At 48.4% G+C, this 17,617-nt stretch overlaps 1 protein-coding gene across 5 annotated transcripts in view; it reads left to right on the top strand.

Moving 5' to 3' along the window:
- The window catches only part of TMEM94 (transmembrane protein 94), a 54,455-nt gene that overhangs the window by 35,445 nt on the left and 1,393 nt on the right, over nucleotides 1-17,617 (top strand). For 3 of the 5 annotated variants that reach the window (XR_012631559.1, XR_012631561.1, XR_012631562.1), the window contains 16 exons: nucleotides 2,062-2,164; nucleotides 3,312-3,529; nucleotides 4,776-4,957; nucleotides 5,158-5,296; nucleotides 5,935-6,050; nucleotides 6,951-7,050; nucleotides 8,511-8,619; nucleotides 9,134-9,323; nucleotides 9,878-9,955; nucleotides 10,354-10,439; nucleotides 10,987-11,068; nucleotides 11,390-11,544; nucleotides 11,858-11,952; nucleotides 13,115-13,208; nucleotides 13,459-13,629; nucleotides 14,462-14,719. Coding sequence is in view for 1 of the 5 variants with exons in the window: in XM_074889277.1 (XP_074745378.1) it covers nucleotides 2,062-2,164; nucleotides 3,312-3,529; nucleotides 4,776-4,957; nucleotides 5,158-5,296; nucleotides 5,935-6,050; nucleotides 6,951-7,050; nucleotides 8,511-8,619; nucleotides 9,134-9,323; nucleotides 9,878-9,955; nucleotides 10,354-10,439; nucleotides 10,987-11,068; nucleotides 11,390-11,544; nucleotides 11,858-11,952; nucleotides 13,115-13,208; nucleotides 13,459-13,629; nucleotides 14,462-14,534 (1,991 nt within the window). In the remaining 4 variants the exon portion in view is untranslated. Of the gene's footprint in view, nucleotides 1-2,061; nucleotides 2,165-3,311; nucleotides 3,530-4,775; nucleotides 4,958-5,157; nucleotides 5,297-5,934; nucleotides 6,051-6,950; nucleotides 7,051-8,510; nucleotides 8,620-9,133; nucleotides 9,324-9,877; nucleotides 9,956-10,353; nucleotides 10,440-10,986; nucleotides 11,069-11,389; nucleotides 11,545-11,857; nucleotides 11,953-13,114; nucleotides 13,209-13,458; nucleotides 13,630-14,461; nucleotides 17,159-17,617 lie in introns of those variants that run through there. The other 2 variants (XR_012631560.1, XM_074889277.1) reach the window with 2 other exon arrangements.

The raw sequence follows: 17,617 nt of genomic DNA, 5'->3' as shown, positions 1-17,617 counted from the left end.
GTTAACTGATATAAATTGGCTCTGTTTATGCAGAAGAGTCAGACCAGATGATCATAACTAACCTCTCGATACATTATTTGTGAATAAATCTTTGAATCCACCCACTTGCATGGTGTGCTGAAGTCAAAGGGAGATACATAATAAATTCTACAGCTGTAGCAGAAATAGGAGGTAGCTTATCTGTATGTTCCCTTGCTATTCCATTGAAATATATGTCTCACATCTGGCAGTGTTCATCCCAAATCCATAGTAACCACATGGAAATGAGGGGCTCACTGACATCTTCAGTGGAGTAAAGTGGCTTGATACCATCTCTGTCTTCCTTTGCTATAGCTGCACTCTTCAATTCCTTTTTCTCTGTCTCACTGGCTCATCTGTAGTGGCTTGGTTCTTCCTAACAAGTCCCAGCAGTCATGAATGACTAGTCATACTCCCTGTCCTATTCATTAGCTTTCTCCCTTGTGCCAGAGAAATCCTGGCCTTCAAGTTCATGATATAGGAAGGAAAGAGGCTGAGCTCACTTTACTGGCAATGACAGCTGAATGAACTCCTTCCAGTTTATAGTGTGTGCTGTCACTGTCGTTCACCCCTTAGAAGGACTGTCCTGTGGGATGCTGATGACACGGAATGGGAAATGGATTGCAGTTTTGTCAGGCAGGACTGTAGGTATGTCTGTGCATATGGTCATCTGCAAGCTCTTGCTCTGTGTCCAGGCCATAGGTTTTGCATGAATCAATAAACATCTCCTGTTTCCTAGCCAGGACTATCTGACCATAGGAGCAAGGTGGGAAGGATTAGGTGTTTATACAATAAAATTAACCAGAGCTCTGCACAAGTACTCCTTTGTGTCCATGAGACAGGCTCCTTTCACACACAGCTTCTGTTCGTCTCGGAGGTTTGTTATGCTGATAAACTTGGCGTGTGATGACTATTTATAGCAGAAAGCAGGGAGCTGCTATGTTTTGGAAAATCCTCCGGTGTTCCTGAAGGTCCCTGCCTGGTTTGTGCGAATGGATATTCTTGGCTCTTGATTTCACCAACTAGTGTGAGCATTTGCAGTCAGCAACAATGCCTGCAAGAAGCCTTTGGGCTCATTTTTCTTGGCAGTGATGTTTTTTTCATTAGATCAGCTTTGAAGCTGTTGGGGGCAAAGTCACAGAGCAGCTGGAGGAGGGAACCTAGACAGAGAAGTCTACGTGTGTGCAATGTTAATCTATCAGTGCAAACGAAAGGGAGCAGGAAGTGTGGAGGGGGAGGCAGCCCTGCGTCCTTTAACTTGTGTCCTGTGCCTGGGTCCTGCATCAGACAAGTGATATCACACACCTTTGAGAAATGCTTTATAACACCTCTCTACAAAAGGGAATAAAAGATTTTAAGTCTGTATTAAAGAGTAAAGTAGTGGAAGAAAAAAACAGGACAAGCTGTGATATCCATTGATTTTCAGTTCTTCCCTGATCACAACATGAGTTACTTTTTTAGTCTGTTATGTTGAACTTTTGACCCATCCTGAGTTAACACGTTTTCAGGACCCTTTGTGAAACAGGCTGCTATCTCATGGGTCGCACTGTTAAATTGTCTTCTGCTACTTGAATGGAAGGTATTCAAGAATAGCTCTTACCCTTTAGATCCACGCCTGGCCTAAAATTGCATGCACTTTGATCCCCATAGGCTTATCACTGGTGCTTGTACTCTCATGAGGAGGCACACAGGAATATCTTTCCTTCTGCTCTGTTGGATACAGGAGCAAGGTATTATCCCACCTTCTGTAGAAGCAGGATTGTTAAGACAGTGTAAGGGGAGAACAGGAACTGACTACGTGGCTCACATTTTATCACAGCTTTGTTTGTACTCACAGACAAATAGCAGCTGAATACATATCATGCAGTCTTTAATAATTTCTCAGTGGAGACTGAAGACTTTCAACAGAGGAAAGGGAATATCCAGAGTGCATCAAGGCAGTTTGAGGGAACACTCGCTTTTAACAAATAAGGGAGCAGTTGATACGTTATCGCTTTCCTGGGAGCCTGTATGATGCTGACTAACTTTTCTCCTACACTTCAGGCACTGAGCAGATGTTTTCTCATGGGACAGCTGACATCATCCTTGAGGCCTGCACAGACTTTTGGGATGGTACCGATATCTACCCCCTCTCTGGCTCTGACAGGTGGGCAGCTTTGTCATTTGGTGCATTCAGGGGCTTCAGATAAATTGCAGAGGGAACCTGGTCATTTTGTTAAAATTCCCTTTACTGATGCTTGTTAAGCTATTTAATAGAAGCTTCAAGTAGGTTATGAACATGAGCTGTCTCTGCTTACAATTAATTGTTATAATTATAGCAATGTGGACTGTAAGACTAAGCCACCTCTTCCTGTATCTGTGAACCCTTATAAGTGGACTCTGATTGTACTATGTAGTAGGACCGGGAATTATAATCAGGTCATATGCTGGTGGCAGAGACTGTTGACAGCTTCAAACCAGTCCACCACAATCCATCACATCCTTTTAATCCTACTGCAATATCTGACAGTGTCTTGCATTTTCATCTGTAGGCAAAATTTCTGTTCCTGCTAGCAGAGCAGACCAGTAATGTTTAGTTTCATTGATTGGCAGCACATCATTCTTCTAGGTCTGCTTATCATCAGATGTAAGAAAACTCCCACTGGTCCTTTTTGGAATATTTATCATCTTAGAAGCTATTGAAAAATTCCATGTATAGTCTATAATTTGTTATGTTTATGAGCTCAACATAGACAAGGAACTTTACACTATTCCAGTGACTGAATATTGACTAGATGGAGACTTCACATACAGCTCCTGGGACCCAAACTCTGAAAGGGGATAGGAGAAAAGTCTGTTATTCTAACTATCTCTGCCATAGATACTATTGTCAGAGCTGTCAGTTCCTTCCTTGGTGTTTATCTCCCTACAGATAAATTCTCTCTGATGAATTAAGCTTCTGCTGTCATGCAGTGAACTTCCTTGGAGTCATCTGGCAGCCATATAGAGCATATTATGTTAATAAGTGTATTCAAAGAGTACTGTGTTCATACTCATCAATCTAACTGATGAACAAAAAGAAATGTTCACCACTGTGCCTGTTGGAATATGTGGTTTTGTTGCCCTGTAGTGCCTGCAGCTTAGACAATGCAGAAACAGTAAGGAAGGGCTTTTTCAGCGTCTCTGACCACTCCTTATGGAATACATTTTTCCAGATACCCAACTGGTGATTTCTGCATTGAACTACAGCGTACGTTGTCAGAAATGCAGCACATTTCTGCTAACTTTGTCTTTTTTTTGTCTCTTCTACATAGGAAGAAGGTCTTAGATTTCTACCAGCGAGCCTGTCTCTCAGGATACTGTTCTGCCTTTGCATACAAGCCAATGCATTGTGCCTTGTCCTCCCAGCTCAATGGCAAGTGCATAGAACTGGTGCAGGTCCCCGGGCAGAGTGCGATCTTCACATGCTGTGATCTCCCTGGGACAACGCCCATCAAACAGAGCAGTCGGAGGAATAGCTGGAGCTCAGATGGTATGTGTCTTCCGTGCTGTCTATAACAAGGTCTGCTGCTGGGCCAGGTGCTTGCTTTCTGATCAGCCTAGAGCTGTAAGAACATTGTTATTCAGAGTAGCAGATGGAAATTGAGAACTAAGGGTTTCTGAAGTAGATGCATTTCCAGAGGAAGTAGTGATGTAGCAGCTGGTAGGTATGTTTCTAGTTAAGTTATTGAAGCTTACAGAGAAATTCTTCTACTAGTGGGAAGTCTGTTTCTTGAAGCAGGGAACTGAGAGTCAAGACTTCTGGGTATTTTGATACTTGGTTTGCTATTTTTTTAACTTTATGGAAATCACATATGTTGGGTTTTTCAAAGGAATTAAATGTATGGTGATATGTGACTATTCTCCCTTGATGAAATTCGTTGCTGTGCTGGAGGAACTGATTCCCACTAGATAAATTGTACATCATCTCCAGAACAGCAATGGAAACTGAGAAATAAGCACATACCATTAATAAGCACATAACTCCAGTAGGCTGTTTTGGAAAAGCAGTCTTAATCTTTCTGCCTTGGTCTCCCATTCTGTAAAATGTGAATAATGGGGTTTCCAACAGCTGGTAAGCAGTTGTGACTGAGTTTTCAAAACACTTTTCAGTCCCACCTATGGCAAGCTTTGCAACTGCGTGAAGTATTTTATTATTTTGTTCCTCATGCTGCATCCAGCTCCCATTCACCACAGGCTGATTGGTGATGGTGAAGGAGCGCTGTCAGAGAACCTTTGCAGGGTCTTTGGGAGTGTCTGCAATGTCACTGGAGGGAACGTGACCCAGTTCCTTTGCATCAGCCCCTCGTACTCTGATGCCACTCTGCCTCAGCTAGACTCACCATGTTGTTTAAGCGCAGTATGATGTGTTTAAAATGCACATGTGAACATTATGCAGCATACATCCTGTACCTTTCTGCCCCAGTTCTTTGCGACTGATCCCTGTTTTCCATTTTATCTTTTTCCTTTCCATGCTCACTGTTTCACGCTTGTATTCTTGGTCGCATATGTGGGGATGTCCTGAAACCGCTTCTGTGATTGGGTATGCTGGGACAAATGGATGTCTCTTCATCTTTCCTCCTATATATGTGTGTGTGTGTATCTGCATGTTTCTGTGTATCTGGGTGCTGTGTCCTTGGGTGTTATCATGGTGGCCTCTCCCACCATGTGTATTTTGTCTGATGCACATGTGGCCCTTTGTGTCTCAATGCAATTGCGTGTTGTTTGCATGCCTGAAGAAGGGATTGGGGAAGTGATGGAGAAGGAAGACTGTATCCAGGCTCTGAGTGGACAGATCTTCATGGGAATGGTCTCATCTCAGTATCAGGCCCGTCTTGACATTGTCCGCCTCATTGATGGATTGGTCAATGCCTGCATTCGTTTTGTCTACTTCTCCCTGGAAGATGAGCTCAAAAGCAAGGTAAGCTGTCTTTGATGAACCCCCTGAACTTGCATGTCCCCTGGTTGTCTGACTGGAGAGTTTAGCTCCAATGCAATCTAAGGTTAATCTGATTCTGCTAGCTAATGGGGCCAGAAGGTACCTATGGTCCAATATGGCATTAATCTATAATGCTCTGGTCTGGACAGCTACACTAAAATCTTTCATCTGCTCACCTACAGGTGTTTGCTGAGAAGATGGGTCTTGAGACTGGCTGGAATTGCCACATATCTTTAACGCCTAATGGTGATGTGCCTGGCTCAGAGATCCCTCCCTCTAGCCCCAGCCATGCTGGCTCTCTGCATGATGACCTCCATCAGGGTGAGAGAACTGCACCTAAGCCACTTTGAATGCCACGTGTTTCCTGGATGGTTCTTTTAAACCCATTCATAGGTTCCTGTGTCCTCACCAGATACCTGATCCTTCAGAGCTTTGAGCACAAAACTGGATGGGCCTGAGGTGTGTGTGTGTGCATGTGAGCGAGAGAGCCTTACATTTACAGCCTTTCTACCCAGTCAGTACCACAGTTGTTGGAAACAAACATCCTTCTGTGCACCAGCTGCCATGATTTTACAACTGCTTATCAGTGCTTTTGGTTCTTGCTGGGGCCCTGGTCAAGCCACTGAGGGTCTCTTGCCTGTGTATTACTCTCTTTTTCTTACTTCAGGTGGGATTTCTTTACTCTCTTCTTCCCCTAAAAGAAGAAAGAGAGCAGAACAGATAAAACTATCATGCCTCAAAAGAGCAGAGACTAGGCTCACGTATCTACCTCTGAGCAGATTAGTCATCTGAAAATACTGCATTTTAGATGACTGAGTGGGATCTAAGTGTTGCTAACCTAGAAAATCAGGCCTCACATTTCCTGGCTTCTGCAGCACCACGTGAATATATCATGTGGGTGGCACAGGGGTGGCAGAGGAAGGTTTGTGCTTATTGTTTATGTTGCTTCTCTGCTCCAGTTTCTCGAGATGATGTGGAGGGGCTTCTGCTGATGGAAGAGGAAGGGCACTCGGATCTCATCAGCTTTCAGCCAACAGACAGCGATATCCCCAGCTTCCTGGAGGACTGTAACAGGGTGAGGCCCCCTTTTCCTACACACCTTGTGCTGTTGTCATGGTCAGCGGTATCACCTTGTTAGTCCCAGAGGGAATTCCTCCTCCAAGCAAGATTGACTGGTTTGCACTGGGACTCCTGATTTCCCCCACCCTCTTCCAGCTTGGTATCGAGAGCCTGGGAAGTTTGGGATTCTCTCAGTTAATCACTTTTGGTGAACAGGCCTTTTCTTTGGAGTTTCGGAATGAAGATGACCACACATGGGGTAGCCTTGAGAGCCACACCTCCGTCCATCTGGGTCCCGTTCCCACGTGCTGGGCAGGGAGTGGGAACATCCCCACATTCCGTGCAGACAGAAGAAACTTTTGTCTGTCCTCCAGCTGTGAGCTATGGCTGGTGCTGCCCAGTAGTCAGAGTGCAGGACAAGCTCTTCCTGCCTCATAAAGAACTCAGACATGCTCAGCAGAGGTTAGAGTCATATCAGAGAGAGATGCAGATTTAAAAAAAAAAAAATTGAGAAAATCTATTAGGCCTGGTTTTAGAAAGCAAGAACCCTTGGCTTGCTGTGTGTTGATGTGGCTACAATTGAAATAGATTTAGTTGCTGAGAGACAGCACATAGTCTCTGACTAGATTCTCCACACAGGTAAAAAGTCCTTAGAAATCCTTGAGCACAGGTTTATCATGCTGATCTTACAAACCCTGAGGGCTAGCACAGACAGCTTGGCCTGTCAGTGTAGAACTTCAGCAGGAGACTTTTTACAGTGGCTTGGGTAAGCCAGATTCTGTTTTCAGGGACATCAGCTTGTGTCTGATCTTGAAGTTGCATAATTCTGGGAATCATAATTCTCACTTCAGCAGTTCCCTCTGAAATGCCTCTCCCACACACATGCTCCCCTGCTTAGTGTTTTTCTCTTTTTCAGGCCAAACTCCCACGGGGGATCCATCAGGTGAGACCTCACCTGCAGAACATAGACAACGTGCCTTTGCTGGTGCCCCTCTTCACAGACTGCACCCCGGAGAGTAAGTGGCACAGAACCTGGGTTGTCCCGCCCCATCAATACCTTCCCCATCCATTTGCTCTGGCTTATCTGGGTGTGGACATGAGTGAAGGGAAGGGGATACAGTCCAGAAATCTAGAAGGGCATTTTGATATTAATGACCCTCAATTGCTACCTGTGGAAAGCCAGGTGTTAAATTCATTTTAATGCAGCTGTTCCCTAGCTACAGAATTGGGCTAAGAACCACTCCTTTCAATTTGCATTCAGAGACACAAGAGCAAACATCCAAAATGCTACTGCCTTTCATTAAATAAGCATTATCAGTGTGCTGGGAGACTTTGATCTCTGCTCACAACCCTCTCTGCCTTATATAACTTGGAAATCACTTCCCAGAAGAATTTTCCTTTAGCAGTTGCTGTTAACATCTTCTGCTGCTTTGCAGAGTTTTTGATTGCAGAGACCAGAAAGGACAAAATTTCTTTATCTTTCAAGATATACTATTTTAGTTAAGAAAGGGCCGGAGTGCTTAGCTGGCTGATACCTGTCCAGTCTACAGTGAAAGTGCTAAGCATCATTAGGATTTGGCATTTTAGGTGCCTCTGGGCACAGTTTAGAGGGTGCCAGTGAGAACCAGTTACAGCCTGGTTGGCCTAAGCAGTCAGTGCCCAGTAGATTTCCTCTCTCTTTCTGACAGAAGTGGCAGTTCCCCTCTTCATCTAACCCCTCGCTGTGCTGCAGATCTGGGTGCACCAGATAAGTTGTTTACACAGGAATCTGCAGAGGGTGGGTTTGGGTTTTTTATTTTTTTGCCTGGAGCATTCTAGAAAAATCATATATACACAGCACACTGTGCACAGAGCTACAGAAGAAAAATCGGATCAAACAGCAGCTTTGATTTAGAGGCCCCAGGAGGGTGTTGATAAAAAACCTGATGAGGGCTAGGCATAGTGGTGGGAGTGCAGGAACAGGGGCTGCCTCTGAGTACAGCTAAGTGTGGCACTGCTTTCAGAGTGCTTTGTTAGATTCCCTCTGTTCCTTTAGACTTGGAACAGTAGTGATGTGCTGCTGAGCAGAATTTAAAATTGTGTATTTATTTTAGGTTTGTATTTAGGTTTACTTAATTTCTGCTGTTTTCTAGCAAGACCATTTGATGCTGAAGCCATCTATATTATATACCTAGGCTATACCTACAACCCTGGTCTGAAAGAGATATGCTAGAGATGCAAATCTCTGGGTCACAGTTCTGTGAATCACAGCTCATTTCCTGCGGGAGGCAGGTATACAGGGCACTTAGACTGCAATTAATTAGCTACCTAATTGTGTACTTTGACTTTGGACTCACTATACATGACTGATATCAGCTGGGATAATTTTCAAAGATCCAACAGCTTGTTATCCAGACTGGAAAGGGTGAGTGAAGCACTGCATCTTTGTGTGCATAATGAGATAACGCACTGTGTTTCTCCTTCTGTCCCTCTGCAGCCATGTGTGAGATGATCAAAATCATGCAGGAGTACGGGGAGGTGACTTGCTGTCTGGGAAGCTCTGCCAACCTGCGGAACAGCTGCCTCTTCCTGCAAAGTGATATCAGGTGGGGCAGGATCCAGACTCCTCCAGCTGCCTTTGCCTTGAGCACAGCAAGTGCCTAGCCACGGGTCACACCAGACCCATGGATTGTGCTCACAATTGCTCTGTCTGTTATTAGCTGTATTTGTCTCCCTAAGGGAGATTTGAGTGGTATTGGATGGGATGACTTACCTACATCCCTTGACACAGAGATATTTCTCTCTTGCATGTTGAACTACTGTGCACCAACTGGCATTACAAATGCTTCTCACTGGGTGAAAAGAGTGAAAATGCCCCTCTGGATCAGCCAACTCGACCTTGAGCCACAAACCCAAATATGTTCATTGTTTCTCTGGGATTAACTGAAAGTCTAGGGAGATTGATTCTAAATTCATGTCACAGCTCAGGGCTTCTCTACCAGTGAGGTAGATAGAGGTAGCATGGCACAGCACAGCATGACTTTACAAGCTGGACTGCAGTGAAACCATTTCTCCTCTGGGATGAGGACTTCCGCTGATGTTCCTTTGTTGTCCTTGCAGTATAGCACTGGACCCCCTCTACCCATCTCGCTGCTCCTGGGAGACTTTTGGTTATGCTACCAGCACCACCATGACTCACATCTCCGATGAGCTCACGCCACTGCAGCTCTCAGGGCAGCTCAACAGCCTGCCTTGCTCCATGTCCTTCCGCCAAGAAGAGAGTACCAGCATCATCAGGCTCATAGAGCAGGTAAGCCAGGCATATCCCCTCTCAAGTACTCGCCCCTCTGCCTACAGCTCACAAAGAACAAAGCCAGGAGCACATGTGAGCATTCTTGTTGAGTTGTCCACAGTAAGCTGCCAGCATTAGCTTTGCTTGTGTCTCCTGTCCTTTGTTCAGGCAGCACAACAGAGATACTCTTCCTGCCTGGCCAGGTCTGAGGTGTAGGGGATGGTTTGGGAACGGTGCCTTGTGGCAACAGAACACAGATATTGTTCAGCCAGATAAAGTATAAACTTGCAGGGATCCCTAGCCAGAGAACAGTGCAGTGCTAGGGAGAAGTGTTACCCCAGAAAAGCCAGGAGGTTTAAACAAACTTACCCCTTGGCTAAATTCTGCCTTTCCTTCACAACTTCCACATTTAGGCCAGAGACCTTACCCTTTTGCTGACAATGTGTCCAGATCCTCTCCCCTCCCACTTCCCCAGCAGGCCACATGTTTTGCCCCTGCCTGCCAATGATTACTCTTGGCTGATAACTGCTCCCATCACAGCAAGGGCTCTGAGGGCTTGTGCTTCCTTCCAGGCCAGGCATGCAACGTATGGGATCCGCAAGTGTTTCCTCTTCCTGCTACAGTGCCAGCTGACCTTGGTTGTCATTCAGGTGAGTCCTGGCCTGGCTGGGGACAGCATTTAGCTCAGAGGACAGGAGCGCTCGCATGGATATGGGTGGCTGCAGTGGGGCAGCCTTGCGAGAGAGGAAGGTGGCTTTCAGTCAGGTTTATTCAGCATGTTTGTGAAAGTTAGAGACTATGTGATTTCAGCCTGCATTGCCCCTTCTCCCTGACCCTCCTACAGGGGTTTCTCTTCAAACCCTTTTTCCCCTGGAGAAAGGCATCCCCTGCAGCACCTGCGCCAGCAGCCTGGAACATGTGGAGGGACTGTGCAGTGGCACCTAGTTACCTGCTCATGCCAGGGTTTTGGGGTAGGACATTGGCATTTTGGGTAACAAGACTGTCCTAGCACTGCTCATGCTCTTCACTCTGGATTGTTCCTGTCCAGTTCCTCTCCTGCCTGGTGCAGCTGCCCCCCATCCTCAGTACCACGGACATCGTGTGGCTCTCCTGTTTCTGCTACCCACTGCTCAGGTGAGTCTATCAGGGTGGAATCTCCTTCATCCCACCCGCAGACCAGTCCCTCAGCCTCTGGTGTCCATGTTAAAAGAAAGCTGACATCACCCACAGCATGCTGAGGCAGCAGCAAGGATTATTCCAAGCACCTGCTTTGACAGGCTGCTTAGAAACACAGATAGGAGCATTTGTGTACTGCTGTGTTAGCCCTGCCTACTGTCAGAGCTGCTATTATCTTGTAGCATGAACCTCCAGCTGAAAATCATCTTCTAAGCCTGATACTGTTGCACTGGGTGGAGTGTGATGGAGAGCCTTAGGGTGTCAGGCCAAGGCACCATGGGTGGGTACACTTCCCCATCACGTATTTGGAGGTCACCTCTCTCCCTGTCGGCACCTGCCATGAATGACACCTTGTACAGCATATGCTTAAGACAGTGACCAGGTAAATGCCAATATTCCAAGCAGTCTGAGGAGGTTATTGCAGTTCAAATGTTAGACACAGATGAAAAAGCAATAGTTCTGGTGCCTGATCTTGTTACTGAGAGGCTATCTTACCTTTCTCCAGCATCTCGCTCCTGGGAAAGCCTCCTCACAGCTCCATCATGACCATGGCAACAGGAAAAAACTTGACTTCCATTCCTAAGAAGGTAGGTGGCTGATCAGATTAAAATCGTTCACACATTTTTCTCTTCTACTTTATCCCAGTGTTGATGCATATCTGAGGCCCTGTGCCTTCCCAGCTTGCTTTGTAAATTGGCCCATGGCATGAGCCATGCTCTCCAAAAGCCTGGCATGGACAGGAAGGGAACCCTTTAGTGCCAGCATGCCCACAGGGCAGATCCACAGTGCAGCATCTCATCTGTACTACAGCTTGTCTTTTGCAGCCACTGATTCCCTGATGGTTCATGCAGGGGAAGCCAGGCCAGTGACATGCCCATGTCATCCTCCTGCCTCTCCCTTATTCACAGACTCAGCACTACTTCCTGTTCTGCTTCCTGCTGAAATTCAGCCTGACCATCTGCTCCTGCCTCATCTGCTTCGGGTTCACACTGCATGAGTCCTGCAAAGAGGTGAACGCTACCAGCCTCAATCTCACAGCCTGCTCCTCCATCATGCTGCACAGGTGAGGAACTGAGCCTGGCACACACCCCCTCACCCTGCAGGGCCTGTTGCTTTTGCCCTTCCCAGGTGGAACTGATTCCCCTCTAACAAGCTTCAGACTCTTGCATGATCAGCTCTAATGGCTCCACAGAGGGCTGGGTGGTCTCTCTACAGCCTTGACAATTGCATCTTTGCTCACTGTTGCCTCCTGGTACTAGGACAGCCTGGCTCCAAGTTCACACTTAGTTCTCTCAGAGAAGGACACGGCCCTGATGGGACAGGTCAGGCAGTAAGTCCCCACTGTTGACATTTTCCCGTGTCATCTCATTTACTAGCAATACTGATGGTGCTCCTGACTGGTTTGGAACATTTTCCAATGCTCTTCTCGTAGCCCAGAAGCTCACAGCTGGCCTGATTGTTTTACACACAGGTAAGTCCTTGTTTCCAGACCTCCATTCCACACTCTGGGGGAAAACTTGCATCCTTTGCCTCTTTCTTTACCCCCTATGCCAGAGCACAAACTTCCTGGTAGAAGCAGACACTGCAGTGGTCTCTCAGCACAGGCATAAAGCCCCTTTTCTTACTAAACATTGCCATAACAGAATAAAGACCTCACCTTCAGAGCTGATTCTGCTTCCTGCCAGCCTGCTGAAGCATCAGTTCCATTCCAGTCTCACCAGAAGAGCAGCATCCCTCTTTGCCTTCTTGCAAATCAGTGAGCAGCATCCTGCAGGTCTCCAAAAATATTCCCTGCCTCAGAAGTCCTTATGTGCTTGCTGCCATTTTGGGAAGCACCCCATTTCCTTTCCCCAAAGAGCACTAGTGCAGGTGTGAGCTGGAAGCCTTTTTAAACCCTCTGGAGGGGCAGGGAGCCAGCTCCTGGCTGACCCTCATCACCTGCACATGATTGCCTGGTAGAGTAGGTCCAGCTGCTCTCTGACAACCTTAAAGGGTCTCTGCTCCCTTTCCACCATGTCATGTGGGCTGTGCCTTGGTGCCGGGCAGAGCATTGCATGTTGAGATGTGCAGGGTGTCCAGGCCAACAGAAACTCTTCCTGATTTGAGGGGCAGCCCTACTTTGGAGAGAGGTAGCTTGCATTACTGTTTTGTGTCCTTCAGACCACTGAGGCTAGGCATGGGTGCTCTGCCTGACAGGTGGGAAATGCTGTTTTGAAGAGCCCAGACAAAAGCTGAGTAAATGCTCTGTCCTGTGCAGACGGCTCTGGGTCTTTGGCTAAATATCTTTCTCTAGGCTGGAGCTTTCCACTGGTGCAGGCCTGCAGTGACCCAGAGACAAGAGTACCCCCATCCCACCCCCCAACTCCCTAGTTCTGGTCCTTTGCCTGATCTGTTTTAGCATGCCAGGCTGCAAACCAGCCTTGGCATCCCCAGAGTGAGTAATCCCGTGCAGTACTACTGCTGCATTCCCCGCTACCCTCTGTACCTGGGGACTTGGAATTGCTGTGGGGTCTGGTCTGAAAGGTTGGTTTCAGGGACATAAACCCCATATCCCTTAGAGCAGTAGTTGTTGGTGTAAAGTGTTGTATTTCTGTGTGATGCTAAATAACCCCCTCTTCCATCTGTCCCCATAGTGTTCATATCCATCACCCACGTCCATCGCACCAAGCCGCTGTGGAAGAAGAGCCCCCTTTCCAACCGGTGGTGGACACTCACTGTGGCTGTTGTGTGAGTATCCCCAGGCTCCGATGAGGCACTCCAGAATGCTGGAGGAAGGAGGGCTCTAGACCTGCTTCAGCACCAGCAAGCTGGTGCTGAGAAAATTATAGTACCTGGCAATTGTTTTCCACTGCTCAGTTGGTGAGGGGTCTCTGTTGTGAACTCAGGAGTGTTAACATCTGGGCCTGAACCCTGATCTGCAGATCCTGGGAAGCTTGTGAGCTCTGCTGAGATTTGCTGTATCTGTTTATGGTCTTAGATTGCTGGGGCAAGTGGCTCAGACTGTGCTGGACCTGAAACTCTGGGAAAACCTCAATTCTTCATTGACCTTTAACCACGTTTCCATCTCCCCGGTCTCATGGCTCCTGGGTTTTCTTTCCTTGGTCCTTGTGGTTATCATCAATGAGATTGTCAAGCTGCATGAAATCAGGTATGGGGGTAGTTGGGAAGATGGGGAGAAAGGGCTGGAGCCTCCAGCCTGGCCTTGAGCTGCAGAAAAATGATCCGTGGGGAACAGGGTGGGGAATAAAAAGGAAAAGATGATTGCATTGTGTAAGTCACCTGGCTATTGTATGCAAGCTCATGCTCCACCTCTCAGGGAGGAAGCGCAGGGGAGGAAGGAGGGTCAGGGAAGGGCAGTGGCAGTGATTGGGAGCAGGAAGGGAGACCAAAATTTCCTTATCTCAAACCAATGGGAGGGAGACAGCCAAGGTCTCTGAAATACCAGTGTGGAATTGGAGAGGGCTGTTCTGTCCATCTCATCCCATGAGGACAGAGAGGCATTGAATCACAGCAGAGGAAATACGTCCACACAGTGCCGGCGCTGTGGGACTCATTTTCACGGGAAGTGGCTGAAGCCAAGAATTAGTAGCAGGCAAAGTGACTGGCTGTCCTTACTAGCACAGGGAGCAGCCAGAGCTGGGAGTTAACGCTAATGAGCACTGATTCAGGAAATGGGTTGGTGAGGAAAAGCAGCGGGGAATAGAGGGAACTTGATGGGGACAGAACCACTGTCTCTGTTCCTGGGAAAGATTTCTGGACCTCTCTCTGCTGCGTCTGGTGGCCCTGGAGATGGGACTTGGCTGGATGGGGTAGGACTGAGATCATGGGTTGCTCTCTGGATCTCCCAGGGTATCACAGGGCCCAGGCCAGGGGCTTCCCTGCTTCTTGGGGCTGTGCAGCTCAGGAATCGCAGTGAGACAGCCTTGCTTGCCTTTCACCCCTCCACATGCTGACTCTTTTCTTTCTTCTGCCTTCTCCAGGGTCCGGGTCCGTTACCAAAAGAGGCAGAAGTTGCAGTTTGAAACAAAGCTGGGGATGAATTCACCATTTTAAACACTCCCAGCTCGAGTTCCCTGGAGCCAGGGCCACACAGCCACATCCTGCACTGGGAGAGTGGCTGCACCAAAGGCTCGGGGAGTTTTCCCTCACACATGCAAACCAGACAGCCTCCTTGCAAAACTACATCAGCACCTTCCAGGGGCCTCAGGCAGGGCACTGCTATCAGGATCCCCCAGCAGGTATGCAGCCCCCACCCAGCCTGCTAGGGTACTCTCCAGGGAGCCTGCAAGCTCGGGTGGCAGTTCAGACTGCTTTTCCTTTATTTATTTATTACTAGAGGTTTTTGTTAGTGTCATGGTGAAGCTGAAATGAAGCGAATCCTTCCCTCTGTGTGAACAGATGGGTTTCCTGGACCTGGCAGGAGAATCTGGGGCCAGCATGGGAGACATAGGGCTGCTGAAGCAAGAGATTTCTATCGAAACCCATTTTGTTTTTCCATCTCTGTGTGATCTCCTGGATGATGTGTGTGTGCATGCCTGTGCGTGCTCTCACCCACCTCCCCGTCCCTGTGTCCTGGGGCAAAGGAGCCAGCTCTCTTGCAGCTGCAGGAGTGCTGGGTGCCAGGTGAGGACTGGAGCTCACTTTCCCGAGGGGCCAGTAGGAAAGGTCTCTGGCAGGGTGCTGGGAAGGCCCCTGCGATGGCCAGGCTGGGCCAGGCCTGCCCTCTAGCGTTATTGCTGTAGCCATATGCCGGCTGGTGAGTTCTTCGAGAGGAGAGGGATGGGGTAGGGCTTTAAGAAAAGCTGCCCGCATTCGACCCTAGTGATCTGGTGCAGAGGGAGTCAGGAGGGCAGCTCTGTCTGCCTGCAGGGAGTCAGCATGGCTCAGCTTCCTCCAGCCCTGCTGAGCCAGCTCTTACCTGCCTTAACAACCCCCTGAGAGGTTTATAACTGTCCTCATTTTTGTGATTTGAATTGCCATTCTGCTTCAGTAAAATGCCTGCTGGAGAGGGCCATAGCTAAACCTGAGACCTGCCTATCCTGCCATGGAGGGAAGGGGATGTCTTTCTGAGCAGAATTATCAACATCTTGCAGTTGTGACTAACACAGAGCTGGTGGACAGCTCCTTTCCCAGTCCTAGATTGTGCTGCAGCCGGTGCTTGCTCTCCAAGGCACAGGAAAACCCCTCATCACATCTTTCTGTGATAATGTTTGGAAGTCTCTCCCCTCCATGCTGCTGCCCTCACACGTGTTCTCTGTTTTTCTGGAGGTCCCGTCTTCATTTGACTGGGGGAAACCTTCCCCTGAGGGCTGCTGCAAACCATGATTTGCCCCAGTACAGCACAAATGCTCTTGAGCTCTGAACAAACCCCAGCTGTACTGGGAAGACTGGTGCTGTTGTGGGCTGGCAGTTGAGGGCCACACAGAAGCACACAGGCTTGGCTACCAGAGTATTTGCAGCTCATGGAGATGTTGACTACCTTCCTAGTTCTAAAAACTGGCTAAAAAGCTGGTAAAGCCTGGCACTGGTTTTCTCCCAATATTAACACTAAGCTGTTACTTCCCCTTTGATACCTGAGATTAACAAATGGCTGCTGGTCCTTCCCTGGCTGACAGGGAGCTGGCTGGGAACCCCCAAGCTCTGCCCTGCTGCTCCACCTTGTCTTCCTTAGATTGCAGCATAACCAGAGAACACGCACTGCGTGTCTCTAAGCAATACCCTTCTCCCTGCAGTGGGTCTGGTAGAGAGCAAAGCAGGGGTACAGCCAGCCTCTGAGCTCTGGGGACAGGGGGCAGCTGGGGGTGTTCAGAGGCCTGGACCCTGATCCTACAGCTGGAGAGTGGATGTTTAGATTCCCTGCTGCTGGCAGGGTTGCATGGGACAGTGAGCCAGCAGCTCACTGGGGAAACGCAGGGCTGCTCTCCTGCAAAGCAGCGGTACCAGGCCCCTCCTGCTTGCAGAGCGGGTCTGCTCACCTCTGCCAGCGAGTGAAGCTCTGCCTTCACTCCTCTCGGGCCTGCAGAGCTGCCTGGCTCAGGGAGAACAAGCTGCATCTTCCTCAGTCTCACTTAATTCACTATATGCCAGCTCCAGACCTATTACCCTGGCACCTGCAAAATCAGCTTTTCTCTCTGAAGGTGGGGTATGGTCTTCTCTGAGCTGGAGTCAGAGGCAGCACCGAGCTGCTCACTGCTATTCCTGCAGAGCAACTTTCTCCCCCCAGACCTTAGCTCTTGCCCTGTGCCACTAACTGGTGTAGGTGATAAAAGGCAGCAGATACCGGGGCTTCCTGCTGGCCACACCTTCCTTTAGAGGAGGCACCTCCACGGTTTCCTTCTCTGGGTGACCACTAATGTTTATTTTCCTGCACCCTCCTTCCCCTGCTAGACTTGGAGGGAGCCGAGGCGTATGATGGAGCCTTTTGGATGGTCTCGCCAATGCCACCCTTCCCTCGGCCTTTGAGGTATCCGAGGGTCAGGGTACACGGCTTCAGAAAGAAATTTCCTACATCAAGATGTTTTTAAATGGTGTATATTTTATATTAAATTTTTGGGATGTATGTAAAAATACTTGATTTGTATTAAAACTGTAAATTGTATAAAAAAACCCAACCAAACCCAGACCCACACGCATCCAGTGTATGAACGGCAATAAATGATTGTCTTGGATAACACACACAGTGAGAGTGGGAGGGAGTTTGCACTCAGCAAAGCGAGGAGGCAGAAATGTGTGTGGCTGCTTGTGTCATAGGACCCGAGTTACCCAGTTCACCTGTTGTAGGGACACAGCCCAAGAGCTTGATGCTCCTCTGGGACCCGATCCTGGCACTTTTTTCCCCAATTTCTGCTCAGCTTTGGGCAAATTGTCCAGCTCTGAATGCCTGTTCCCTCAGAAGAACAGTGTGCTTACCTGGTGGTCTCCTGGGCCCCAGGCACAGCACCCGTGGTTGTTCCCAGGCACTGCTTCGATCGTGGCTGGCGGCACGGTTTGAAGCCTCTGGATGAAAGGCCGGGGTGAGGTGGAACAGGCGCTGTGTGCACTGGAGAAAAGCAGTGTGGCGAGATGAGGAGGCCTGGGCTTCTTGTTCCGAGCAAAGCAGGACCTGGTGTCAGCAGGGAGGATGGAGGAACGCTTTG

Source organism: Strix uralensis, chromosome 19 (genome assembly GCF_047716275.1).
Source record: "Strix uralensis isolate ZFMK-TIS-50842 chromosome 19, bStrUra1, whole genome shotgun sequence".
In the NCBI taxonomy this organism is placed as follows: domain Eukaryota; kingdom Metazoa; phylum Chordata; class Aves; order Strigiformes; family Strigidae; genus Strix; species Strix uralensis.
Note: the sequence above shows the minus strand (reverse complement) of the source record. Positions and strands in the feature narration are given on the sequence as shown.